This window comes from Saccharomyces mikatae, assembly GCF_947241705.1.
Source record: "Saccharomyces mikatae IFO 1815 strain IFO1815 genome assembly, chromosome: 7".
NCBI classification, from domain to species: domain Eukaryota; kingdom Fungi; phylum Ascomycota; class Saccharomycetes; order Saccharomycetales; family Saccharomycetaceae; genus Saccharomyces; species Saccharomyces mikatae.
This window is the reverse complement of record NC_079262.1, coordinates 502,319-527,403: the sequence shown is the minus strand read 5'-3', so window position 1 is coordinate 527,403 and position 25,085 is coordinate 502,319. Positions and strand designations below refer to the sequence as shown.

General features: G+C 37.2%; 14 protein-coding genes across 14 annotated transcripts; 7 read left to right on the top strand and 7 right to left on the bottom strand.

The window, feature by feature from the left end:
• Positions 1 to 117: 117 nt before the first annotated feature.
• ECT1 (ethanolamine-phosphate cytidylyltransferase) lies at positions 118 to 1,089 on the bottom strand (the record flags this gene model as incomplete). The annotated part of the gene is made up of 1 exon (XM_056222727.1): positions 118 to 1,089. The coding sequence occupies one exon, from the start codon at positions 1,087 to 1,089 to the stop codon at positions 118 to 120; it is 972 nt and encodes a 323-aa protein (XP_056082389.1).
• A 141-nt stretch (positions 1,090 to 1,230) lies between these two features.
• Positions 1,231 to 1,989, bottom strand: PRP18 (mRNA splicing protein PRP18; the record flags this gene model as incomplete). The annotated part of the gene is made up of 1 exon (XM_056222726.1): positions 1,231 to 1,989. The coding sequence occupies one exon, from the start codon at positions 1,987 to 1,989 to the stop codon at positions 1,231 to 1,233; it is 759 nt and encodes a 252-aa protein (XP_056082388.1).
• Positions 1,990 to 2,197: 208 nt separating this feature from the next.
• Positions 2,198 to 3,400, top strand: TFG2 (transcription factor IIF subunit TFG2; the record flags this gene model as incomplete). Its single annotated transcript, XM_056222725.1, has 1 exon — positions 2,198 to 3,400. One exon carries the CDS (start codon positions 2,198 to 2,200, stop codon positions 3,398 to 3,400), a length of 1,203 nt encoding a protein of 400 aa, XP_056082387.1.
• Positions 3,401 to 3,679: 279 nt separating this feature from the next.
• On the bottom strand, positions 3,680 to 5,065 carry PEX31 (peroxisome biogenesis protein; the record flags this gene model as incomplete). The annotated part of the gene is made up of 1 exon (XM_056222724.1): positions 3,680 to 5,065. The coding sequence occupies one exon, from the start codon at positions 5,063 to 5,065 to the stop codon at positions 3,680 to 3,682; it is 1,386 nt and encodes a 461-aa protein (XP_056082386.1).
• Positions 5,066 to 5,649: 584 nt separating this feature from the next.
• Positions 5,650 to 7,884, bottom strand: CUL3 (cullin CUL3; the record flags this gene model as incomplete). Its single annotated transcript, XM_056222723.1, has 1 exon — positions 5,650 to 7,884. The coding sequence occupies one exon, from the start codon at positions 7,882 to 7,884 to the stop codon at positions 5,650 to 5,652; it is 2,235 nt and encodes a 744-aa protein (XP_056082385.1).
• Positions 7,885 to 8,108: 224 nt separating this feature from the next.
• Positions 8,109 to 9,533, top strand: SWC4 (Swc4p; the record flags this gene model as incomplete). Its single annotated transcript, XM_056222722.1, has 1 exon — positions 8,109 to 9,533. The coding sequence occupies one exon, from the start codon at positions 8,109 to 8,111 to the stop codon at positions 9,531 to 9,533; it is 1,425 nt and encodes a 474-aa protein (XP_056082384.1).
• A 400-nt stretch (positions 9,534 to 9,933) lies between these two features.
• EFM5 (protein-lysine N-methyltransferase) lies at positions 9,934 to 10,813 on the top strand (the record flags this gene model as incomplete). The annotated part of the gene is made up of 3 exons (XM_056222721.1): positions 9,934 to 9,968; positions 10,029 to 10,507; positions 10,581 to 10,813. 3 exons carry the CDS (start codon positions 9,934 to 9,936, stop codon positions 10,811 to 10,813), a joined length of 747 nt encoding a protein of 248 aa, XP_056082383.1.
• Positions 10,814 to 11,468: 655 nt separating this feature from the next.
• Positions 11,469 to 12,518, top strand: ERG26 (sterol-4-alpha-carboxylate 3-dehydrogenase (decarboxylating); the record flags this gene model as incomplete). Its single annotated transcript, XM_056222719.1, has 1 exon — positions 11,469 to 12,518. One exon carries the CDS (start codon positions 11,469 to 11,471, stop codon positions 12,516 to 12,518), a length of 1,050 nt encoding a protein of 349 aa, XP_056082382.1.
• A 303-nt stretch (positions 12,519 to 12,821) lies between these two features.
• Positions 12,822 to 13,472, bottom strand: ERP6 (Erp6p; the record flags this gene model as incomplete). The annotated part of the gene is made up of 1 exon (XM_056222718.1): positions 12,822 to 13,472. The coding sequence occupies one exon, from the start codon at positions 13,470 to 13,472 to the stop codon at positions 12,822 to 12,824; it is 651 nt and encodes a 216-aa protein (XP_056082381.1).
• Positions 13,473 to 13,776: 304 nt separating this feature from the next.
• On the top strand, positions 13,777 to 15,477 carry CDH1 (Cdh1p; the record flags this gene model as incomplete). The annotated part of the gene is made up of 1 exon (XM_056222717.1): positions 13,777 to 15,477. The coding sequence occupies one exon, from the start codon at positions 13,777 to 13,779 to the stop codon at positions 15,475 to 15,477; it is 1,701 nt and encodes a 566-aa protein (XP_056082380.1).
• Positions 15,478 to 15,941: 464 nt separating this feature from the next.
• RPN14 (Rpn14p) lies at positions 15,942 to 17,195 on the top strand (the record flags this gene model as incomplete). Its single annotated transcript, XM_056222716.1, has 1 exon — positions 15,942 to 17,195. The coding sequence occupies one exon, from the start codon at positions 15,942 to 15,944 to the stop codon at positions 17,193 to 17,195; it is 1,254 nt and encodes a 417-aa protein (XP_056082379.1).
• Positions 17,196 to 17,352: 157 nt separating this feature from the next.
• On the top strand, positions 17,353 to 18,192 carry COG7 (Golgi transport complex subunit COG7; the record flags this gene model as incomplete). Its single annotated transcript, XM_056222715.1, has 1 exon — positions 17,353 to 18,192. The coding sequence occupies one exon, from the start codon at positions 17,353 to 17,355 to the stop codon at positions 18,190 to 18,192; it is 840 nt and encodes a 279-aa protein (XP_056082378.1).
• Positions 18,193 to 18,454: 262 nt separating this feature from the next.
• Positions 18,455 to 21,988, bottom strand: PMC1 (calcium-transporting ATPase PMC1; the record flags this gene model as incomplete). Its single annotated transcript, XM_056222714.1, has 1 exon — positions 18,455 to 21,988. One exon carries the CDS (start codon positions 21,986 to 21,988, stop codon positions 18,455 to 18,457), a length of 3,534 nt encoding a protein of 1,177 aa, XP_056082377.1.
• Positions 21,989 to 24,206: 2,218 nt separating this feature from the next.
• Positions 24,207 to 24,605, bottom strand: BRP1 (Brp1p; the record flags this gene model as incomplete). The annotated part of the gene is made up of 1 exon (XM_056222713.1): positions 24,207 to 24,605. One exon carries the CDS (start codon positions 24,603 to 24,605, stop codon positions 24,207 to 24,209), a length of 399 nt encoding a protein of 132 aa, XP_056082376.1.
• Between the last annotated feature and the right edge of the window lie 480 nt (positions 24,606 to 25,085).

Below are 25,085 nucleotides of genomic sequence, written 5' to 3'. Positions count from 1 at the left end.
TACTGATCTATATGCATCTATAGGTATAAATTTTGCATGCCTGCTTTATGATTTATGTAATACATTTTATTTATATCTATGTTCACTGATGGTTGGCGGATTTTTCTGAACATTGAACTAGACAGACATTCCTTTACTTTGGTTTCTCGCAATGTACACGTCCCTTTGAGATTCCACCCTCTTGACGATGAGATCTTTGGTTAAGTATTCGCTAAACTTTCCGCCTTCCTTCAGAACAGCCGAGCCAATATGGTATTTTTCGCAGGCGCATTGAGCTAGTGAGGCAGCATTAGGATCGATGATAACAGCATCAACATACCTGCAACTTAAAACACTCAGGACACGTTCCTTCATTGTCATAATGGTACTTAGGTAATCGTTAGTTGTAATACCAACGATCAATCTCTTGTCGGGGTGAAGAACTATTTTCAACTTTTCTAATTGATCAATATCTCCCATATGGAATAAGTCAAAGTCCCCGTCAACATAAACACAATCCCGTATGTTGAAAGTGTATCCACCATCAACCAAGACATTACTCAAATCGCTTTGGAAAACGTAACAATGTTTTGAAACCGCGTCTTCAGCGACGGAATAGAAACTCAATTCTTTGATGTTAGGATAGTAATCAGTATGGGTTGGTGGCAACGAATTCTTCGTCAATATTCTATGTATAATCTCCGTAGTACTCACACCGTACGTTCTTTTCACCACCTTAAACCGTCCCATCTCTTTCACTAGTTTATAGCAGTCTTCCCCATTAGCATCTAAGGTAATGTCGTCACCGTGAACAACATATTGACAATGATACGTATCCATCCAATTGGGATCTGTGACATACGGCGCGGCTTCAACTACTTGCGAACACCATCTATTTGATCTAGTATGCTCATATCTTTCTAGAGAATTCATCACAGGTGGTCCTTTGTTGTGTTGAATGTCTGCATCAGTATGCACACCACAGAAAAGTTTACCATGTTCTTTTGAAACAGTTCGACGAGCCTGCAAGATAGCTCCTGCATGCCCATGATGTGTGAAATCAAAACAGCCGTCTATCCAGACTTTATTAGGGTCTAAGTTTATCGTCATTATAGTCAGTGTATTCTAGGCTTTGATCCTGTCATAAATTCGTCTTTGAGAAGTTGAGCAAGGTCACGATATCCGCATTCCTACTTCTATTTGAATCGCACAAGATCGCGCCACACGATAACGAACACAATGGCTCAACAATTAAACTAAACTAGGGTGGTTTTTGGCATACCATTCTTCAAAAGTTATTAATCTTTTGATACTAGTAATCCATAATCTTGTTCTTTCATCAATCATAATGTTAGCGGCATTCTGACCTCCTTGGATTTTGGAATGGGCACTACGAGCATGAATGCCTACGCTAGTGACCCCGATGGGCCAAGCTACATTACCGATGCTGAGTTTCATATAAGATTGCACCGCTAAGTTAGTTTCTTTAGGCTGTTGTAAATGGTACAGAACTGTAGCAAGGGAAATCAATAAATCTGAGGGGAGTTCACATTTTCGCAATTGTAACAGAAGTGGAAAGAGAGCTTTCTTAGTGTCTAGAAACAACTCAGGATGATACTCTTCCAGGGACGCCTTCCAACGAGATAATATTTCGTGAACATATAAATTACATTTCATTGATAGAACGAACTTGTCTTCCTTAGAACCAATTTGTGAGGGATCAATAATTATAGAAGTAGCCTTGTCTTGTGCTATAGCTTCTTGTATTCTTTCTGGCCGATTTTCTAATTTGGTAATGGTCGTCGTAATATTTTCACTCGGCTGGTTATTGGAAAGCTCTTCTTCATTCGTACTTTCTCGTTCCGTCTGTTGTGTTCCAGTATCAACGTTTGCGCATTCGTGTGCTTGAGATTCCTCATTGGATGGTGGCCGAGCATCTTTGGAGTGAGCCAGCTCTTTCTTCTTCTTGGATATCTCCCCCTTTAGGATACTACTTAGATCTAGATTCATTTCATCCTATGATTACTCTTGAAATAAAAAGAATAGTAAAAAGGTCTTCTTTTTCTTTTTTTAAGGTCTTCTCAAATGCATTCCTTTTCTTTTAACTTTTTTTTATTAGCTCTTAAGCGAAAAAGTCAGAGTTGAAATATGAACAAGACAAACTTTGTTGGCTTTTCAGCATCATAATGAAAGTGAAATAGAAGGCAAATCGAAAAATATGAGCAGTGGTACAGCAGGGGCTCCGGTACTTTCTAATAATTCTGCAAGTTCTGAAGGGAAGGTGAAATCTGGTAATGCTTCCGGTGATGAGTATCTTTCACAAGAGGAGGAAGTTTTTGATGGTAACGATATTGAGAACAATGAAACCAAAGTGTATGAAGAATCTTTAGACTTGGATTTAGAACGTAGCAATAGACAAGTCTGGTTAGTTAGACTCCCAATGTTTCTAGCAGAGAAATGGAGGGATAGAAATAACTTGCATGGTCAAGAATTGGGCAAGATTAGAATAAACAAGGATGGTAGTAAAATCACGCTTCTTTTGAATGAAAATGATAACGATTCTATACCGCACGAATATGACTTAGAGCTTACAAAAAAAGTGGTAGAAAACGAATACGTTTTCACTGAGCAAAATTTAAAGAAATACCAGCAACGTAAAAAAGAGTTGGAAGCTGATCCTGAAAAGCAAAGGCAAGCTTACTTAAAAAAACAAGAACGTGAGGAAGAACTCAAAAAGAAGCAGCAGCAGCAAAAACGTAGAAACAATCGAAAGAAATTTAATCACAGAGTCATGACAGATAGGGACGGTAGAGATAGATACATTCCGTATGTTAAAACTATTCCAAAAAAAACCGCCATTGTAGGTACCGTGTGTCACGAATGTCAGGTTATGCCATCAATGAATGACCCTAATTACCACAAAATTGTTGAGCAGAGAAGAAACATCGTCAAACTCAATAATAAAGAAAGAATTACAACTTTGGATGAAACCGTTGGTGTGACGATGAGCCACACGGGTATGTCTATGAGATCAGACAACTCCAATTTCTTGAAGGTAGGACGCGAGAAAGCCAAGAGTAATATCAAATCTATTCGTATGCCAAAGAAGGAAATTTTGGACTATCTGTTCAAATTGTTTGATGAGTATGACTACTGGTCTTTGAAGGGACTAAAAGAACGTACTAGGCAACCTGAAGCTCATTTAAAGGAATGTTTAGACAAAGTCGCCACTCTTGTAAAGAAGGGCCCATATGCATTCAAGTATACTCTAAGACCAGAGTATAAAAAGTTAAAAGAAGAGGAAAGAAAGGCAACTTTAGGTGAGCTGGCTGATGAGCAGACAGGATCCGCTGGAGAAAACACACAAGGAGATGTCGAAGCTGATTTGGAAGATGAGATAGAAATGGAAGATATCGTTTAGTTCATAATCAGATGTCTTTTTCTTTATCTTTTTATATTTTACAGTTTTGTTTCAATGATTACATTTCTATTGATTTTTAAATATCATTACATAATTTCTATACGCATTTTCAGTTGTAAAGAGGGATGCTTGTTCAGATAGCTGGTTGATCGGGCACTTACCACCTCAAGCACACGTGGCCAGAGTTGATAAATTTGAATTAATGCTCCATTGCAGGCAAGAAACTCTAGGTTTCGCTCTAACTATTGTAGCCGTTGTTTTCTATGTACCGTACAATTATTATCGAGAATTCATTGCAATATCAGACATTTCTATTAACCGGTTGCTATCCGTAGAAGGTATAATATGCACCTCATTCGCTGTACTAAATGAAACCTTTCTTTCTCTGCCTCTGTCATTTCCTTCGCATTTTAGATCGTGAGAAGTCGTTGAAGCTTTCTCTACAATGGGCTCCTCATCATACGTCGTTGTTACTGTCGCCGTTCTAATCCATCTCCGTCTTCTTGTGTATTTTTTATATGTGTCTGTTGCAGAGGGATTATTCCAGGTATTGTCATAATAAATAAAGCCTTCATCTGCACCTGGTTTAACTTTTGTCTTAGTAGCGGAAGCAGGAAGCTGGATCACTCCTTCATTTGTTAGATCGAGCATCCAATCTTTATCGTGCCATTCCCATGTCATTCCAGACTGCTTCTCTGGTAAAGTAAATGTTTCTAAGCTGGGGGAAGTATTTAAAAACTCATCTGTCCAAGAGGCCCTTTCATAGCTCAGCATACTTGATGTCCAGCCGATACCAAGCCACCGGCGTTGGTTTTCAAAAAGAGCAACCTTAAAAAGTACAGTCTTTTTTGTGTTTGACGCATTCCCTACCTCATTCCAAACAAAGGACCTTATCTTCTTGTTGACAGATGCGAATAGGCGTCTATTGTTATCCGGTCCTCCAAGGTCTAATCCTGTTATAAAGAATACAAGTAATCTAATGATACGGAACTTCCATAAATATCTTCTCATCCTTTTGATCAATTTAGAGTGATACGTAAGGACATATAAACCCCCTATCAACATTAAATAGTTTGGAGATAACACAAACATAGTAAGGAAAATGTAAACTGGGGATAAGAAAGCAATAGTAAATAACAGCCTTCTAACATCCTGACCACTTAAAATTGTAATAGGTGATAATACGGCACTAGACTTCATGGAAACCCTGTCCATAACATGTAATATATCATCTAATGAAGGGCATGATGCCATGGTTTCTTGAACGTGCTTATCAATTAACAGATATACCCAAATTATACATACGATCATTAAATGCCCAAAATACTTTGTAATAAATCCAAAATATAATACACAAACCGTAAATATGAATATTCCAAGTAAGTTTGCTGAAACATGGTCATTAGACCAAGTGATGATACTCAAAAAATTATCCACGACGATCAAATATGGATACAACCTTACTAATGACCTAGAGACTGTTTTAGGTGTCGAAGTCAATAATGGGGATGATAAAATAGCTTCTTGATCCTCCTCGTAAGCTTGGGTGTTTAATCTACCCCTTCGTTTTCTCAAAGCGCTACGAATATGCTTATTCTTGCTTTCTGTAGGCTCGGCTATTATAATTCGATTTGAGTCTAAATTTTCATTATTTATTTCGCTCATAGTATCAAATAAATGAAAAGTCCAAGACCTGGCAATTTGAATGACAACCAGATCTTAAAATTGCGCTTTATTGAAGTAGTTATTAAGAAAACTTCTCTTTTGTTGTAAAATCTCAACGTATATTTTTTTCTACCAAAGGGAAGTAGAATACGGCCGCCAAGCATCTGAAAAACAAGCATGGCTCTGCTTTTGGCAGGTAACAGTATTTCTAGAAATAGTGCTAGGAGAATTTGTCAATAATGATAAGTCAATGCAGACTGAGAAATTCATCAAAGATATCTATGCGATAACACGAAACGTAGAGTTATTTCAGGTAATATCTTATACGTGTCATGCATGTCATGTTTCTTACATTCCAAGTTGGCTGACGTATATAGATGACCATAATTATACTATTATTTGAATTCTAGAGTACGATAAATGTTCAAACTGATGACGATATGTATTCCTTCGATTGTTTTTATAATACTCATGAAAGTACGGGAAGAATATTGTCTGCGTCTACCAATGGAATAGAAACTGTGTATATATATATGTCATTAGCATTTTAAAAATATGATACCTGTGACCTTAATTACGAGCCGTTAAGAAAGGTAGTGATAATAAGAAGTATCATCTGCATCTCTTTGAATGTACTCTTTCTCTAATAAAAGTTGGATACCTCGTTTGAAGATGCTCGGCGTAACATCGAAGAGAGGTAGCGTCTGCTTCGTAACTATCTCCAGTAACCGCTGATGACTCAACCTACCTTCTGTTTTCATGACGCGGACAATAGTGGCGCTAAGAACCATAATGATTTCATTTTCATAGGTGTCTACTAAATTATGGTTTGCCAAGTTTTCGGACTTGTGAGACAGTACAGGGCCAGCAATAACTGGAACTTTCACTTTCCTATTGGAGGAAGAGAAAAAATAATTAACAGAGAATTTAGTGCTTCCTGAATTTGAAGACTTTTTCAAAATCTTACATCTGGGTACTGTCGACATTGAAATCACAAGAGATTTAACATACTCCTCAGGAATGTGAGTGAGTTCATATATTTCTTTTAACGTTAATTCTTCGTAATCCTCAAATAGAAGGAAAATTGCACCAGCATAGACAGAAAAGCTTATTTCATAGTAGCCGGTATTGAACTGGCAGCCAATTTCAATTACACTTAAATGATGAGCCCATTTTAAAACTCTTTCTTTATATCTCGAGGAATAATAGCCTTCAAAACCAGCTAAAACCTGCGACATTCGAGGAGGTAATGAAACAATCTCGTCAATTGGGTTAGAACTTTGGAATGGCCAACTTATCCTCGTTAAAACCTGTGGCACAAAACTCAAATACTCTATGCTGTTTGTCATTGAGTCTTTAAATCCTTGGAGTATTTCAGAAGACAAAGAGACATCTCGTAACATTATCTCCAGTTTTGAGGTAAAAAAAGCTCCCAGAACCTTCTTTATCATTTGCACTGTCCATTTTTCGATTTCTACTACAGATCTTTGCTGCAATAATCTTCTAGAAAGTTGCTTTCTATAGGTCTTTTCAAACGTATCTTTCTTGGATAGCAATTTGATTAATCTGGTACTATCAAGCAAATCTTGCTTGATCGTCACCATTTCAACATCGTTGTCCTTTGCTCGTTTCATGCAGTAGTCCACGTAGGTGGAAAAATATTCTGATGACAATGATTCTTCTTTAGAGAAGTACATCGAAAAGACATCTTCAAGTATCGCAATGGATTTGTCCGCAGCTAAATTATTAAGTTGAATAGAACCAAAATTGATACTCTTCAAAAACAAATGCTGCTTACGAAAAAGATTTACAACCTCGGACGACCAAGTGATTGCATTCTGTCCTTTCTTGCGACTGCCATCTTTGAGGGGGATTTTGATGGCGCTTTTACTAATGTAGGATTTGATAGCCTCAATGATGGCGAAGCGATACTTCTCTTCGCTTGATAAATCATAGATTTCTTGAAGTAGCTTTTCATCCAAAAGTTCCATTGCCTCATACGTTAGGTCCTCTATGATATCACTTAACTTTCCCCATATGAGTACATTTTCTAACACGGTCTTTAACTTACTATGAGAATCTGCATTTAGAAAAGAAGAATCTAGAACGTCTTCAAACTGCTTCAATTGCTTGATTTTTTCCAAGCTGTCAATTGGCGTTAACAGTTTAATATCAATAATTTTGTCATAGTATTCTTCTGTTGCACTAATTAGAACAGGCTCAAAATCGGTCAGGAAAAAGCTATCTCTATTGCCATGTAATGTTTCCATCATTCCAATAATTACTTTCCACAGGTTAGTATGTTTTGAATCCAGGGATCCTAAATTACGAATCTCCTCAATATCAGAGATTAAGGCTGAAATAAGGAAGGAAGAACATTTATGCAAAATCTCGACCCGAAAAAGATCAAGGCACATATCATATACCTCCAAGCATCTATTCGGCTTGCAATATACTTTATCCATATACATCATTAAGTCTCCAATAATCTTAAAACAATTGCATTGTGTCTCCCATAATCGTACCATTGTTTCGAGCATTTCATAATCACGTGCACTGTTCTTGCATATCGTTTCCCTCAACAAACTCAATTTTTGGATTATATATGTTTTCAATTTATTATATAACACTAACCCTTTTCTGTTTAGAACGATAGTATAAACGGTCCTGTACACTTGTTCAAACGAAAGTTCGGCCGTGTCATCGCCGTAAATGTGGTCAATTGCGTGTTTAATTATTTCCCATGATTGTTCGAAAGATTTTTCTGAGAGACCAAGTTTTTCTGGAACATCTATCTTTATTTTCTTATTAGTTATCATGCCCACTACTCACTGTTGAGTCGTTTCAATCCCTTCACATTGTATTTGCTTCCCAGATAGATCTGATTTGACTACGTTCACCTCAGCTCATTTTATTAGCCATAAAATAAACAACTACCGGGTAATATTTTATTCATTGTAGTATCTTCAGTTTTAATACCACAGAGTGTATAGAACGTACCTCGTCGATAAGACTCAGAGTTTGAGAAAACACTACAGATAGAATGTCATCTTCAGATATCTTTGATGTACTCAATATCAAACAAAAATCTAAAAGTCCAAGTAATGGCGTGGTATCAGTACCCTCGTCCTCGGCAGGTAACCGAGCCAAGCCTCAAGTGACGGGTATGCAAAGGGAACTATTCAATTTGCTGGGAGAAAATCAACCCCCCGTTGTTATTCAATCTGGAAATAACTTCAAAGAGAAAATGCTTTCGACGTCCAAACCATCTCCTTGGTCGTTTGTACAGTTCAAAGCTAATAATTTTGTGACCTTGCGTCATTGGGTCAAGGGTTCCAAAGAACTAATAGGAGATGAACCAAAAGAATCGGCGTATTCTAAATTTAATGAGCATTTATCTATTCCATCATTTACTAAAGAAGAGTACTCGGCTTTCATGAACGAGACAACTCAAGAAAGCAAGGAAGATGAAAAAAACCCAAATGACAGCGTTACAGATGAAAAGAAGGAAGATAGTAATAATAACTGGTCATTTGAAGAGACAGAATATTTGTTCAAACTTTGCAAAAAGTATGATTTACGTTGGTTCCTGATCGTTGACAGGTATAACTATAATGAATCAAGAACACTTGAAGATCTCAAAGAACAATTTTACCGTATCTGTAGGAATTACTTCAAGGCAAGTAATCCCAGCAATCCACTTCTATCTTCTTTAAATTTCTCCGCTGAGAAAGAGATAGAGAGGAAGAAATATTTACAGCGGCTCCTTTCTCGCTCTGCAGCTGAAATTGCTGAAGAGGAAGCACTGGTAGTCGAGTCAAAAAAATTTGAAATGGCTGCGAAGAGAACGTTAGCAGAAAGAGAATCACTGCTCAGGCTATTAGATTCCCCACATTCGGACCAGACAGTTACTCAATACCTTACATCTCAGGGAATGTCACAGTTATATAATACACTTCTAGCAGACAAAACTAGAAAGCGTAAGCACGATTTGAACATCCCTGAAAATCCCTGGATGAAGCAACAACAGCAGTTTGCTCAACATAGACAACTTCAACAAATGAGTATGAAAAAATCCGAAGTCAAGGAAAATATCTCTCCTAAGAAAACAAAAAGACAAAGGCAAGAGATGCAAACGGCGCTCAAAAGAAAGTCTGAAAGTGCATACGCTGAACAATTATTGAAGGATTTTAATTCTGACGAAAGGAAGGCCCTGGGTGTGATCACGCATGGCGAAAAGCTATCGCCCGGTGTGTACTTAAGATCAACAAAATTATCAACGTTTAAGCCTGCGTTACAAAATAAAATTCTTTCCATCCTTCAAGAGCTTTCTTTACCTTCTCGCCCTGTGATGCCTTCATGTGACGTAATGGAAAAGCAAGAAGAACTTTTGAAAAAAATCAATACCCTTATCGACTTAAAAAAACATGTCGACAAATTCGAGGTTGGCATGTCTATTACCAAATGAACATGTAGAGTTAACTGCCATTCTTCATTGGCCTTGATGCTTACCATAGAACATTTGAAGGCATTTATGATAAATTATACAAATGCTAGGCGCTAGTAAACGACTAACATCCCAAGGAGCTTATATTTCACTTATTTAAGTCAACAGGATCCAAGCTGGGAATATATATAGATATGTAATGTACTCTTTGCCTCATAGGAAGTAACGTGCATAATATACAGTCTGTCATTTTTATACAATAATTACTTTCTTTCGGAGACACCTTTTTTCATCTCTTTCGCTGAGTGCTATGCGGTTGAATCTTTTTGATTTTTTCTGAACTGAAGAAAGCAAGAAATATCATAGCTCTTGACTATGTTATGATTATACATCTTAACGCAACGAAAAAACCACTGACAAAATGTCTGGCTCTGACTCTGACTCCGATTATGAATTGTATGTATAAGGTATTTTCAATATAGGAAGAGAGAATTACTAACTAAAAGAAATTAACAGAACACTTTCTGCTAATGCCCTCGCTGCCCTTGAAGAATTCAAAAAAGAGGAACAACAACACCAAGAAGTTTTCCAAAAGCTTTACGACCAAACTGATGAAGATTTCCAAAAAAAGAAAAAAGAAGAAGGAATGAAGCTTTTCAAAGAAGATTGGCAACTCTCTCAATTTTGGTATAGTGACGAAACGGCTGCAGTTCTAGGAGATGCCCTACTAGAAGGCGCTGATGAAAATACCATTATCGCAATAGTAAGTGCCCCATCTGTTTATGCTGCTATCCAAAAGAAACCTATCAGTGAAATTCCCACCGAGCATATTTACTTGTTCGAATTTGATAAAAGATTTGAATTGTTAGCTGGAAAAGACCACTTTTTTTTTTACGACTACAATAAACCACTGGAGTTCAGTGATGAAATTAGGGGCAAGGTTGATAGATTGCTGATCGATCCACCCTTTTTAAATGAAGACTGCCAAACTAAATGTATGTATTTTACACTCATTTAAATCCCTTTCCGCTTTCATCTTACTAACTGTCATAAATCAATTTAAAACAGCTTCTGTCACTGCGAAATCTTTATTGGCTCCCAATGATAACTCTGAAACAAAATATGGAGTTTTAAAGCACCGTCTTATTAGCTGCACAGGTGAAAGAATGTCTGAAGTTATATCCAACGTTTATTCAGACACAAGGATCACAACTTTTCTTCCAGAGCATTCTAATGGTTTAAGTAATGAATTCAGATGTTACGCAAATTTTGAATGTCATTCATGGAAATTTGCTCCTTAACTATTCATAGGCCTTTGGAAAGGAACAAAAGTAGATTGAACTATATACTGTCTAAAAACTTACGTAATATAAGATATATATAATACTTGAATGATCTAGCTCTACTACACGTGATAATTTTTGAATATTTATTTAGAATTATTTATTATTTTCACATAATTTATGAAATAAAGTGTTTCTTAAACTTTATTTTATTATTGTATTTGTGTTCCGAACAAAATAATTTGATTACTATATCCGAACAACGGGACTTTTCATTACAATTTTTTATGGACTTGAGATTCTCTTTTATGTTTTTGAATCGTATTGGAGATAAGGAAATTCACTGTTGCAACAGTACGTATAAACTGTTCCTAGACTCAAAGTTAATATAAAACTTGATAGTGGCTGCAGTTATTACCTTTCCAAAACCTCTTGTTCCTGGAGATTGTTTTATTACTCGGTGTTTATGGACTTTAAGTTTTTCGGTCCGATAGCCCCCATAGATCGTTTATTGTTCTCTAAAAAAATGGCATCGTTTAGAAAATCTGATATAAGTGTCCAAGAAAAGATTATGTTGCAGCTATAAATTACCAAACACATTCATATAGGTTATAGATATTTGTCCAATATTGACTGAACTTTATAGCTCGAAAGGACAAGTATAAAGATAAATATGTCCAACATAGACTCAGTTTTGATTATTGGTGGCTCTGGTTTTCTTGGGTTGCACTTAATTCAGCAATTTTTCAACATCAATCCCAAACCAGACATCCATATTTTTGATGTTAGAGACCTTCCTGAGAAACTTTCGAAACAGTTTACTTTTAATGTGGATGATATAAAATTCCACAAGGGGGATTTGACATCCCCAAAAGATATGGAAGACGCTATCAACAAAAGTAAAGCAAACGTTGTTGTTCATTGTGCTTCTCCAATGCATGGCCAAAACCCAGATATTTATGATATAGTAAACGTTAAGGGAACCCGTAACGTGATAGATATGTGCAAGAAATGTGGTGTTAATATACTTGTATATACTTCTTCTGCAGGTGTTATCTTCAACGGGCAAGATGTGCATAATGCAGACGAAACCTGGCCTATCCCAGAAGTTCCTATGGACGCGTATAACGAGACCAAAGCTATTGCAGAAAACATGGTTTTGAAAGCAAATGATCCAGAGAGTGGTTTTTATACTGTTGCTCTTCGTCCAGCTGGTATTTTTGGTCCAGGAGATAGGCAATTGGTGCCCGGTCTTAGACAAGTTGCAAAATTAGGACAATCAAAGTTCCAAATTGGTGATAATAATAACTTGTTTGATTGGACATATGCTGGTAATGTTGCCGATGCTCATGTCTTAGCTGCACAAAAACTTCTCGATCCAAAGACAAGAACAGCAGTCTCCGGTGAAACTTTCTTCATTACCAATGATACCCCCACTTATTTTTGGGCTTTGGCTCGTACTGTATGGAAAGCAGATGGTCATATCGATAACCGCGTTATTGTTTTGAAAAGGCCGGTTGCAATTGTTGCCGGTTACCTTTCAGAATGGGTGTCTAAAATGCTAGGCAAAGAACCAGGGTTGACCCCATTTAGAGTCAAGATTGTGTGTGCATACCGTTATCATAATATTGCTAAAGCCAAGAAGTTGCTAGGTTATACACCAAGAGTCGGTATCGAGGAAGGTATCAATAAAACTTTAGCTTGGATGGATGAAGGTTTGTAATAGCAATAATTATGAAAACTATTTGTTCCAATTATGGAAAGACAATACGATTGACATGGAATATCTGATACTTATTTATATATTTTTGTCTTTATAGATGACTAAAAGAATAGAAACGTAAGTAACCTAAATCATCTTGATGGCTTCTAGGTTATATATATTCATGTACACACTCGTTTAATGACTACACTTTGAAGCAGCATGATATCATTGATATGTATAAATATGTATACTAAAGTTCAATCATCAAATGGCGAGGGTTAAATTCAAGTTTGCTGCAGGTTTAATTCTTCATACACGCAATCATAAGATTTTTTGCTTGTAAAAAAACGAACGTAAGCTTTTCATTTGCCATACGCAAATCAAAATGAGAAGAATGACTTGAATTACTATCCACCACATTGCACGAGAGTTTACAGATTCAGATATATCTCTAAAAGATTCTTCACGTTCCCTCACCAGTTGTTGCTCTCTTCTAATTTCCATAATTTTAGAAGTCAGTATACCGATTCTCCCGTGTAAGCTTTTCAAAGCATCTTTTTCTTTCAACTTCAGCATCTCTCCTAAACCGATTTCAAATTCAACTTCCAGTTTTGTTTTAGTTTTACCTACCCAATTCTTTACCTGAGATTGAAAACAAATCTTATATTCCCCAGACTCTAAAGCTAGAAATTCAAAGTTTCCAGAAGGAGAATTCTGTTGGTGGACCACTCTATGGTTATTATCAAAGACTTCTTCCACATCTATAACTATGCCGTAATCATTACTGCTGGGAAGCGCATAATCTATCAACTTCCCATCGTAAACTCCCAAATTGTAAGAAACTTTTAGAAGGGTGTCTTTAGATAGTTCTTTAAGGAAGCACTTTCGGTCCCCACCATAACCATAAAAGTAAAACGCAGAAACTCTGAATGGCAAAAAAATGAACGCCAGAAAAATGAGGTGAAATAACATCAGCAAATCTTGGCTTTGCCGAACCTAGTCAGAAATTAACTAATTGATTCTTTCAATAGGGACATGAATAATATGCGCCATTCTACCTCATCTTGTCTTTATCGAACAATGCTAATTTCTTACCCGAAGAACGACTTAGTTCTTCCACGATTTTTTTCATCCCACACAAAATACTTTTTTGCACCGCTTCTAGTAGTGATATTACGATGAAGTGAATTTATGACACCTTATAACAGATTTGTCTCCTAGCTTCTATCCTATCTTCGTCACCTTCCCTTCCGGTTTACATTTTAGTCTCAGTCACATGTCCACAAACTTGAACCCGTTCATGAATAACACGCCTTCTTCCTCCCCACTCAAGGGTTCTGAAAGCAAGAGGGTATCGAAACGGCCGATATCCAATTCGTCATCTGCTTCACTATTATCCTCTCCCTCCAGGCGATCGAGGCCATCCACAGTATATGGTGACAGGTATATTCCGAATAGAACAGATATAGATTTAAATTCCATCGTTTCGATCAGTAGTATGGCAAGCGTTCCAGCCCTTAATCCATCAAGCACAGAAGATCAAGTTGAGTACCAAAAGGAAAGACAAGCACATGAAACATACAACACCTTGCTGAAGAATGAGCTTTTCGGTGAAATGCTAAGTAAGGATACAGTAGGCCCAGAAAGTAGTATAGATCGTATTAAGAATACGAGGCCATCTACTAGGGGCAATGTACACACAGAGAATTCGAATAATTACGGTTATGAACTAGAACGAGTTTCGACTCCACCTCCCGAAGGGGCCAGTTCAGAAGAATTCTCGCCACACTCTACACCAGCTACTCCTCGACGTCTTTTCACCGCACAACAAGATGAAGTGATGAGGCCTTCAAGCAATTCGGTTAGAGGGGCCAGTTTGTTGTCCTATCAGCAACGCAAAGGCAGAAAATTATCTGCGGCCTCTTTGCTACAATCACAATTTTTTGATTCGATGTCACCAGTTAGGCCAGATTCTAAACAACTATTGCTGTCGCCTGGAAAGCAATTCAGACAAATAGCGAAAGTCCCTTATAGGGTTTTAGATGCCCCGTCATTAGCAGACGATTTCTACTATAGTTTGATAGACTGGTCAAGCACTGATGTTTTGGCAGTTGCTCTTGGGAAATCAATATTTCTAACAGATAACAACACGGGAGATGTTGTACACTTATGTGACACGGAGAACGAATATACGAGCTTAAGCTGGATAGGAGCAGGCTCTCATCTAGCAGTAGGCCAAGGAAATGGACTTGTAGAGATTTATGATGTAATGAAAAGAAAATGTATCAGAACCTTGTCGGGGCATGTAGACCGCGTGGCGTGTTTATCTTGGAATAATCATGTTCTGACATCTGGAAGTAGGGATCACCGAATACTGCATAGAGATGTGAGAATGCCAGATCCTTTTTTTGAAACTATAGAATCGCATACTCAGGAAGTTTGCGGCCTAAAGTGGAACGTAATAGACAATAAGCTTGCTTCAGGTGGTAACGATAATATGGTGCATGTTTACGAGGGAACGTCAAAATCTCCAATTTTGACATTCGATGAACATAAGGCCGCTGTTAAGGCAATGGCCTGGTCTCCTCACAAAAGGGGAATATTGGCTACTGGTGGTGGTACGGCAGATCGAAGATTAAAAATCTGGAATGTTAATACTTCAACAAAATTGAGTGATATAGATAGTGGTTCACAAATATGTAATATGGTGTGGTCGAAAAATACCAACGAGCTCGTGACATCCCATGGTTACTCAAAATACAACTTAACTTTATGGGACTGTAGCTCCATGGACCCAATTGCAATTCTAAAGGGACATAGTTTTAGAGTTCTGCATTTGACATTGTCCCACGATGGAACCACAGTGGTTTCCGGGGCTGGAGACGAAACATTACGATATTGGAAGCTTTTTGATAAACCAAAAGCGAAAGTACAGCCGAATTCATTAATATTCGATGCATTTAATCAGATCCGTTAGTGGCCTGTTCCTGTTGATTATGACGAGCTTTGTAAAGACTATATTAGTATCTATTATGTTATTGTTGCTGATATCCGATAGTTTACATAATGTTATTTACGTTCTGCTCATTGAGTTAAGGTTAATTAATCCGTTGAATCTTCTCAATGAGATGGTATATGCATTTTTCTCGTAACGTTTCAGGTTTGTTGCAAACAGAAGAAAGTTGTGCCAATATATGGCGTTCACCTAGCAACTCAATTAGACATTCATCGTGAAGTAACCTTTAGCCCTGTCAGGGATTGGAATTGAATCACAGTTGACCTTTCCAGCGCTTGCGATCTTCATAGCATGAATGATCTTGCGGGCCACATGATAATGGGCGACATTACCTAGAAATCGGCAAAACAAAGCTCAAAAAAACGAATCTCTCCATATCAAAAGTAGAACCTAAAGAGAAGTATTGACATGAAATAGAAACGGCAATGAGTAAGCTTATCACAGTTGCTCATATCCAGTATGATTTTGAAGCTGTTCTAGAAAACGATAATGAAAATGATGATCAGTTTTACATTAATGTTGACAAAAACATGAACGAAATCGAGGAGCACAAAATAATAGTATTAGCAAATAAAAGGGGCATAGATGCAGGCAAAGGGAATGCATTCAAAAAGATAGACACCCATTTATACAAAGCGCGACTGGATGAGCAAGATTTTTTATTCAATACTATCAAAAGAGATTGTTCAAAGATGCTCAAGAGCGCGAATTATACTGCTGTAGATACAATTAGAACTCAAATGAGACGGTTTATCCTAGGCACTACAGAAGGTGATATTAAAGTATTGGATTCGAATTTTAATTTAGAAAGAGAAATTAGTCAAGCTCACGTTGGTGAAATAACAAAACTAAATTTCTTTCCAAGCGGTGAGGCTTTGATATCTGGCTCTCAAGATATGCGTTTGAAAATTTGGGCAGTAAGAGATGGCTCAAATCCTCGCACATTAACTGGACATAAGGCAACAATCACAGATATTGCCATAATAGACAGAGGAAGGAATGTACTTTCTGCCTCATTGGATGGTACAATTCGTCTATGGGAATGTGGTACAGCAGCAACGATTCACACATTCAACAGAAAAGAAAATCCTTATGATGGTGTGAATAGCATAGCCTTGTTCGCGGGGGCAGAAAAACAATCACTTGGGGTTCCTACTCTCAAGAAGAATGATTTAGAGTTTGGAACATTTGGAAAATATGTTATTGCTGGCCATGTGTCTGGTGTTATTACTATACACGATGTTTTTTCTAAAGAGCAAACTATGCAACTTCCAAGCAAGTTCATATCTCCATGTAATTCATTGGCAATTGACGTAAATAATGTAAACTATGTTTACGCCGGATATGAGAATGGAATGTTGGCTCAGTGGGATCTAAGATCACCAGAACGCCCAGTTGATGAGTTTCTTATTAGTGAGGGCATTCCAATAAACAATATTCACTTTGCTGCAGGAGCTTTGTTTGTCTCTTCTGGACATGACACCAGCATTAAGCTTGACATCATTTCAGACCCAAAAAGTGAACGGCCCGTTATTGGATTTGAAACGCCCACCTTTTTAGTCTCCAATGACGATGAAGTTAGGCAATTCTGTTTTCTTCTTGATAATGAATCAAAGGGAGAAATGGTTGAAGTTGGAAAATACAACTTCTGTGCTTTATATAACTTAAATGATCCATAAATCTTTTTATATATGTAACTTTTTCAGGGCGAACACTGCACTGCATGCATAATCTCGGTGTTATATGCGCTTCGAATGTGATGATGCTTTTCACTTTTATATGAAGTACGTGTGAATTGAATTAAGTAGCAAAGAGAAGAAGGCAAAAGTAAGCAGAATGGCAGACTTGACAGTTGCGGATGATGACGATATTTTGAGTATGTTTTTTGACGAGGAATTCGTTCCTCATGCATTTGTTGATATACTTTTGTCAAACGCTTTGAACGAAGACCAAATTCAAACGCAATCTGTATCCTCACTGCTATTAACCAGGCTAGACTTTTACACGAAGAACCTTACGAAGGAATTGGAAAATACTATATGGAATTTGAACAAATTATCTCAAACACTTCCAAGAACCTGGGTATCAACCAAATACCACGAAGAATCAGTAAAGGATGATTTTCCGCTCTATTCGAATGAATTGTTAAGATCGTCTAAGCTTGAATATTACTTGGATACTTTGGCAAGTGCTGTAAGAGCATTAGAAACAGGAATGCAGAATGTGACTGAAAGACTGGGTGAAATAGATCAAGAAAATGATGATAATATCAGTGTTAGACAACAACTACAAAGTTTAATGCTAATCAAAGAAAGAATTGAAAAAGTGATATACTATCTAGAACAAATCAAAACAGTTACAAATATTTCGGCGACGAGTGAAAATGAAAATGCAACTAACGTAGGCACAGATCTTTCAATAAGCGATTTTAGAACATCATTGAAAGCGTTAGAGCATACAATTGATGAGTCGTTAAGTTTGGCGATCGACAACGAAGCTAAAGATGAAACGAATACGGATCTAATAAGAAGAATTGACTCACTTTCTGAAATGAAAAGCCTGTTTAAAGGTCTAGATAAGTTCTTTGCTGAATATGCTACTTTTTCAGAGAGCATAAAACTGAAAGCACAAAGTTATTTATCAACCAAGGATACTAATGAAGAGCTAATATCGTGAATACTGATGGAGGATGCTGCCAAAAAATCTTTATCAAATTAACGAAAAAGCTATGGCTTAATGAAGTGCTATTTTCTTCACGATTTCACGGCTTTTTTGCACCTTGCAACATACAGAGGAATAAAAGAATTTACATGTATGAGCACGTTATTTCAAGTAAATTTTATGGGCTATATATTATACAACTTCGAAAAAAATAGTTAAAATAGAAATTTGTTAATCTTGTCACTAACGTTCGTAGTAAGCATAGAGAGCTCATCTATTAGTAAAAGGCGGTGGATTCTGGAGTATCGGATTCGTTCAATAGTGCTTCTTCATCGTCATTTTTTCCCAGATGTTTTTTCCTAAGGAACTCAAGTCCAAATACGTACTTAAATTTGTGAATGAAAGCAGCTGGAAATACCTTCAATGCTATTTCGTCGGGGCACATCCTTACTAGTACACCCATGATTAGGGACAACATGCCACACAGTATAGCAGTTATCCACATTGACTTCGTTTGTCTAGCAATCGAAAATGGAGCACCGCCGAAAAACATTATCAAGACTTGACAACCACCAATAATGGCCATGATTGTGAGAAAATAATAATTTCTACCCAAGTCTTGGAAAAAATTTAAATTGGTCTCAGAAATCCTTTCTCTCCAATTTGACACACCATCACCTTCATCTAACTTTCTCGATACTAACATGGTGAAAAATTGCAACCAAACAAAGGCATTGAATGTCATGGCGTTTAATTGTTGCTGTTGGTGATTCGTTATTTGATCTTCATGCTTGTCAAAAAATAACTCTGGTCCATAAAAATGTAGAATAAAAGTAACAATTAATTGCAATGTGGCTTGTGATAGAATCATCTTCCAAGTTGAAACAGAAATCAAAGATGTTGAGCGACCTTTAGGTTTTCTGTCCATGATATTTGGATCAGGTTTATCAGTTGCTAAAGCTAAGGCTGCTAAAGTATCCATGATTAAATTGATCCATAATAGTTGTACCGCCGTCAATACCGATGTTTCATCGCTGGATGCAACAGAAGAAACAAATGTTAAAATCACTGCAGTGATATTAACAATCAACTGAAACTGAATGAACTTTTTTATGGAAACTGACACACACCTACCCCATTTAATGGCGTTGACAATAGCAGAAAAATCATCCGTCATTAAAATGATATCAGAGGCTTCTCTAGCAACTTCCGTACCAGAAATACCCATTGAAAAACCTACATCGGCTAATTTTAAAGCTGGAGCATCGTTTGTACCATCACCAGTGACTGCAACAACGTCCCCCATTCCTTTCAACGTTTCTACCAATAACCTTTTATCCTCTGGTGAAGACCTTGCCAGGACTCTTAAATTTGGTAGGATTCTTATACGTTCATTTTTTGTTAATTTCCTAAACTCTGTGCCTTCCATGGCGTAGTAAGCTTCAGAGTTAATATCAGTAGAAAGAATACTACAATTTCTTGCAATAGCTTTTGCTGTTAATAAGTTGTCGCCAGTCACCATACGTACAGTTACACCAGCTCGTTGGCACTGTTGAACCGACTCCTTGACACCGGCGCGTAATGGGTCTTGAATACCGAGTAAACAATCTAGAATTAAACCGTTTTCAATAGTGTGATTATTCAATAACAAATCATGCGCGGCCATGTTTGGTGAGTCCTTATCGCGCAGTTGCTCAGGAGGCCAATTTTCACATTCATAGAAGTCTCTGTGCGCAATGCTAATTGCTCTTAGAGCATCAGATGCAAGATTTTTGATTTCACCATCAATTTGTTTTCTAATCTCTTCATCGATTTCCTTTAAGGTACCATCAGAATTCCTCCTATATGAACAGTTTTTGGAAACAATTTCGGCGGCACCTTTAATGAAAAATCTATAGAATGACTTTTTACCTTCGCGTTCCTTGTATTTTACCACTAAACCAGCCCATTTGCGAGAACTCTCAAATGGAACCGTTTGAATAATTTTCTCGATGTCAAACTTTTTCATTGGTTGGTCTCTCAAATCCTGTAATTCTCCAGCTTGTAACCCTAAAGATAACCTTGCCAAACTAAGTAACGCTGTTTCAGTTTTCGAGCCGATAAAAGGTTCTTGTTTCCCTTTGTTGACGCTTTCGAATAGTTGATCTTGATCATTATTTTTCTTAGTTTTCTTAAAAAAAGGTAGTCTAGATTTCCATCTGCTAGAGAAACCGGAACTTCTTGAGACCTTTGTATTGGAATTATTTTTATCATGATCCTTTCTTCTAAAATCTCTATTTTCAAAGGCCGTGGAGTTTAAAACAATATTGGCTAGTAGATCATTTCTTAAAGATGACGAACAGTTTTCTTCAAAGACTTTCTTAGAATTCAGCTTTTTTTGTTCGCTTACAGGCAACGACTTACTATCATTAAATTTAGAATCACCCAAGGAGCCACGGACGACGCTCATGATATTTTCTGTTAAGGTACCAGTTTTATCAGAACATATAGCAGTAGCAGATCCCATAGTTTCACAGCTTCTCAAAACCCTTACTAAATTTCCATCTTGAGTCATCCTTGTTGTTGCAAATGCTAAAGCTAAAGTCACTGCTAATGGCAAACCTTCTGGAACAGCTACTACAATAACGGTAATGGAAGTGATGAAAATATTCATAAACTTGGAACCCTTTTGAGCAGGATCCAAATCATGGAATCTACCATTCTCAGGTATTATATAAAACAAGTATCTGATGAAAAGGACCAAGAAAAGGATGATAGCAGCCACACAACCGTAAACGGAAATGTTGTCAGCCAACTGGCTCAGATGCAACTGTAATGGAGTACTTTCAGGCTCGGCATTTAACGAAGTCATAGTTTGACCATAAACCGAATTTATACCTACGGAAGTGATAACACCTCTACCCAAACCGGATAAGACTCTGGAACCGGAGATTAACATACAATCGGCAACCTTGTCACCATCTTCGGTTACGTCACCTATATCTACTGGCTTGTTCTGGAAGTCGCCTTCATTCGAATTGAATTTCTTGAAATCTTTTAGTGAGTTATCGACCGGAAATTTCTGTATTGTGTTCGATTCACCAGTGATGGAAGATTCATCTGCTTCGCACTTTCCCGATATCATAACGCAATCAGCGGGAACAACATCACCAGTTTGTAATGAAATGACATCACCAACTAAGACATGGTGAATGGAAACTAGTATTTCTTGATCATTTCTAATAACTATAATTTTACGATCTTCCTTCTTTTTATTTAGTTTTGCAAATTGTAACTCCTTTTGGTAATCGTTGGCAGCACTAACTAGAACTACTACAAGGACCGCTATCATGATGGCAACACCTTCTATCCAGTCAACTTGTTTGATTTTATTACCTTCTGGATCATACTGTGGGGGTTGCACCCACAATTCATATAGACCTAGGACAAAAGAAACAACGGCTGCCACCGACAACAATTGCATTGTTTTATCATTGAAAGCAGCCCATACCAACTGTAAAAAAGACTTTGGTTTTCTTTCGGGAAGAGAATTATCACCATAATTCTTATAACGGTCTGTCTGGCGATAATCGGCTTTTTCTGAAAGAGAAATACCTGCGTTCTTATCTGTTTTCAAATATCTGAAAAAACTGTCAGTTTCATAGCCAAATAGTTTGATAAACGATCCTATTGATTTAGGGTTATGAAGATCGGAAAGCTGATTTTTTGAAACCTTATAGCTATCGTGGCCTCCATACTGACTTTCAGTATATGATGGATGGTTGTTTGTGTTATCCGTCAATAGAGCAGAATTCTCGTCTTGCCTGGACATTCTTTTTTTCTTTTTTTCTTACACGCAACAGTGCTCTTCTTTTCAATTCACTTTTTTAAACTTTATTTGTCAAGTCTAATTATTTTCTATTGATTCAACGTCGTATATATATATGTGATGTAAATTCTTCTAGTGCACTTTTTTACTAGAGGCGCATGGGTTGCTTTGACGGTTTCTTAGCCTTTTCTTTCTTAAACCTTATGAAAAATTGATAATTTCCAACCTAAGCCTTTTCAGTTGATATATGCCCACTTAGTTAATGGAATTTTTCGGAGAGGCAATAAAAGGGTCTTTTAAGAGTATTATTTGGGCAGTTCGTTAAGCCCGGAAGTGAGTTTAGTAATAGAATTGGTAAAAGACGTTGAATATTTAACGCGGTCTGAGCAGAGGCTTTCCTTGGGGGGGAGGGGGCTGATAATATCTGAATAATAATGGAGGAAGATGCCGATTAAATGTAATGCCAATGCCTATGAAGATTAGTATTTAATAAAATATGTGGGCCGCGCTTCTGGGCCTGAGCCTCTTAATTCCTTCCCCCTGACAAATGGTGGAGCACTTTTATGCCGGGTAAAACCCTTCCTTTTTTTCATCTCTTTTTTGCGGGTGCAATGAAAGTGCTAGCGCCATGTATTATTCACTAATACTGTTGAAGTTTGATTCCGGCATGCCAAGCCCTTTAAAAGAGTAAAAAGTTTCCGGTAATATGTATAAAATGGGCTATTCTATGTTTGGTAGGTTTCGGAACTGTAATACTGTGTTTCACGGTATTGGAAAAAAATGTAAGAATCGATGGGCAGGAAAATTGGGAATTTATATTTTGTTTGTGTTTTACATATAATTCCACACTTCGCTTTAAAAAAATACATAAAGAAAGAAAGGGAATATTTCCTTTGTCTTGTATATTATTTTTAAATTGTACTGCTGGATGAATCAAAAGCCGATCCAATTATTGCTACAGCTTTAGCGAACTGCGTTGAGTTCACTCTTGGTCTTTTAGATTTGCATAGCCAAATAATAAAACAATATCGTGTTAAGCGCCAAGAACTGAAGGAAGGGGCGATAAATAGATTTTAGAAAGGCATCGGCGCCAAGAACAACGCGACTATAGAAAGCAAGGCAAACACATACTCGAATTCGGATGATGCAAAGTGTAGACCAATTTATCATGAATTTACTAACCATTATGTAACAAGAAGCTTCAGAAGTGGAGAAGCAAAATTAGTAACAGAAACTCTCTCAACGGGACAAAGGTCAAACACCTTATCGTCCTGTTCTTAGTAACAACTCTATTTTCAGAAGTTGAACCCTTATTCTCTGAGTGGGCTAGAGGGCACAGACTAGAGAAAATCTCGGATGCATCGTCCACTTTACTTTTTCCTTCCGCTTTCTTCCATTCTAGGAATTGAGATAAAGACAGAACAGCGAAAAAAGAAAATAGAGAATTTTGACAAACAAGGAAAGAGACCAGTAAGTTCAGATGCGATGAGATGGCAACCAGCGAGACGAGTGCATAAGATTTTCATCCAGACTGTTTTTAGGGAACACAAACCAAACTTTGTTATGCTCTTGCAGTAAATAAATATAGAAAGGATAAAAAGCACTCAGACGAATCCGGTGAAGCTGTGTCCGGCCTCAATATGTTTGCCAAATTCGGTAATTCAACACTGTTCTTACATCCATCATGTGTCCCAAAGCTCTTGTCTTGTTTTGTTTTTTTTAAGGAAAAAGAAAAAAGGAAAAAAGGGAAAGAATAATATCCCCAATTCAATACAAATGGGAGAAAAAAAAGCCTCCATCGGTTTTCTAAACGGGCGTATAGTCGCGCACGCATCCAGCAAGCAAAGAAAGAAAAAGGTATCTTGATAAACCATGTATGTACTAAGTCAATCAATTGCTCTGTATACGCGCACATACGTAAAACAAACAATCACGTTTTTAGTCAAGTCCAAGCCGTATATATCTAAAAAAGCCCGCTTATCAAGTCATCGTAACGAATCAGAACCTCTCAACTGCTATCGCATACGTAATCGTAATCGAATATTTCTCGGGTACGATACGACTTTTTTTCTTTTTTTCTTTTTTTCTTTTTTCCTTGACTAAACCCGACGGCACGGGAAAGAAGACGAGAGCCGGAACGGAAGCTAACAGAAAAAAAGAAGGACATAGAGATTTTTCAAAGATTAACTCAGCTCTGCGGAGTGCAAAAATGTCGTTTACGTCACCACGCTGGACGGCGAAAACAAAACATGCTTCCTGAAACGGAGAAATATAAACAAGGCAATGCCGAAGACACCCACACATCGCTTAGTTTTCTCGTCTGTTTCCGGTAATTTGAAAACAAACCCAGTCTCGATACGGAGATCCGGCGATAATTACCGCAGCTATAGACCCATACCTCAAACTTAGAACCAGCCGCATATGGCCGGAGAAACTCCTGCGAGAATTTCGTAAACTCGCGCGCAATTGCATCTCTATTTCCCAATGCGGCAGTTCCCGGCCTCGAGGCCTTTGACAAGCTTCTGACAGGAATAGGCATTCTCAGAATGTTATCCATATGCCTTTCGGGTTTTTTCCTTCCTTTTCCATCATGAAAAATCTCTCGAGGCCGTTTGCTCATTACTTTTTTGTTGTCTTTTTCCCTCGTTCACAGAAACTCTGAAGAAGTTATGGTGGAACTATGAGCTTTTTTTGTTTCTGTTTTCCTTTTTTTTCAGCTCTATGGAAATTGTTACTCTCAAACTTGTAGTTCGTTTGTTTGTTTTGTTTATTCCAATTATGACCGGTGACGAAAAACGTGGTGGATAGTGGATACCGCTTATGTTCCCCTTCCCTTGGTCTCGATTATATAAAAAGACCAAATATTGGGATATTATCAAATGCTGTATCGTTGTAGAATGTATTTTGTTTAACTCTGTTCTTTTTATTATTTCTTATAACACCAATAGTGAAAATCTTTTTTTCTTCTATATCTACAAAAACTTTTTTTTTCTATCAACCTCGTTGATAAATTTTTTCTTTAACGATCGTTAATAATTAATTAATTGGAAATACCAACTTTTTTTTCTCTTTTATACACACATTCAAAAGAAGAAAAAGA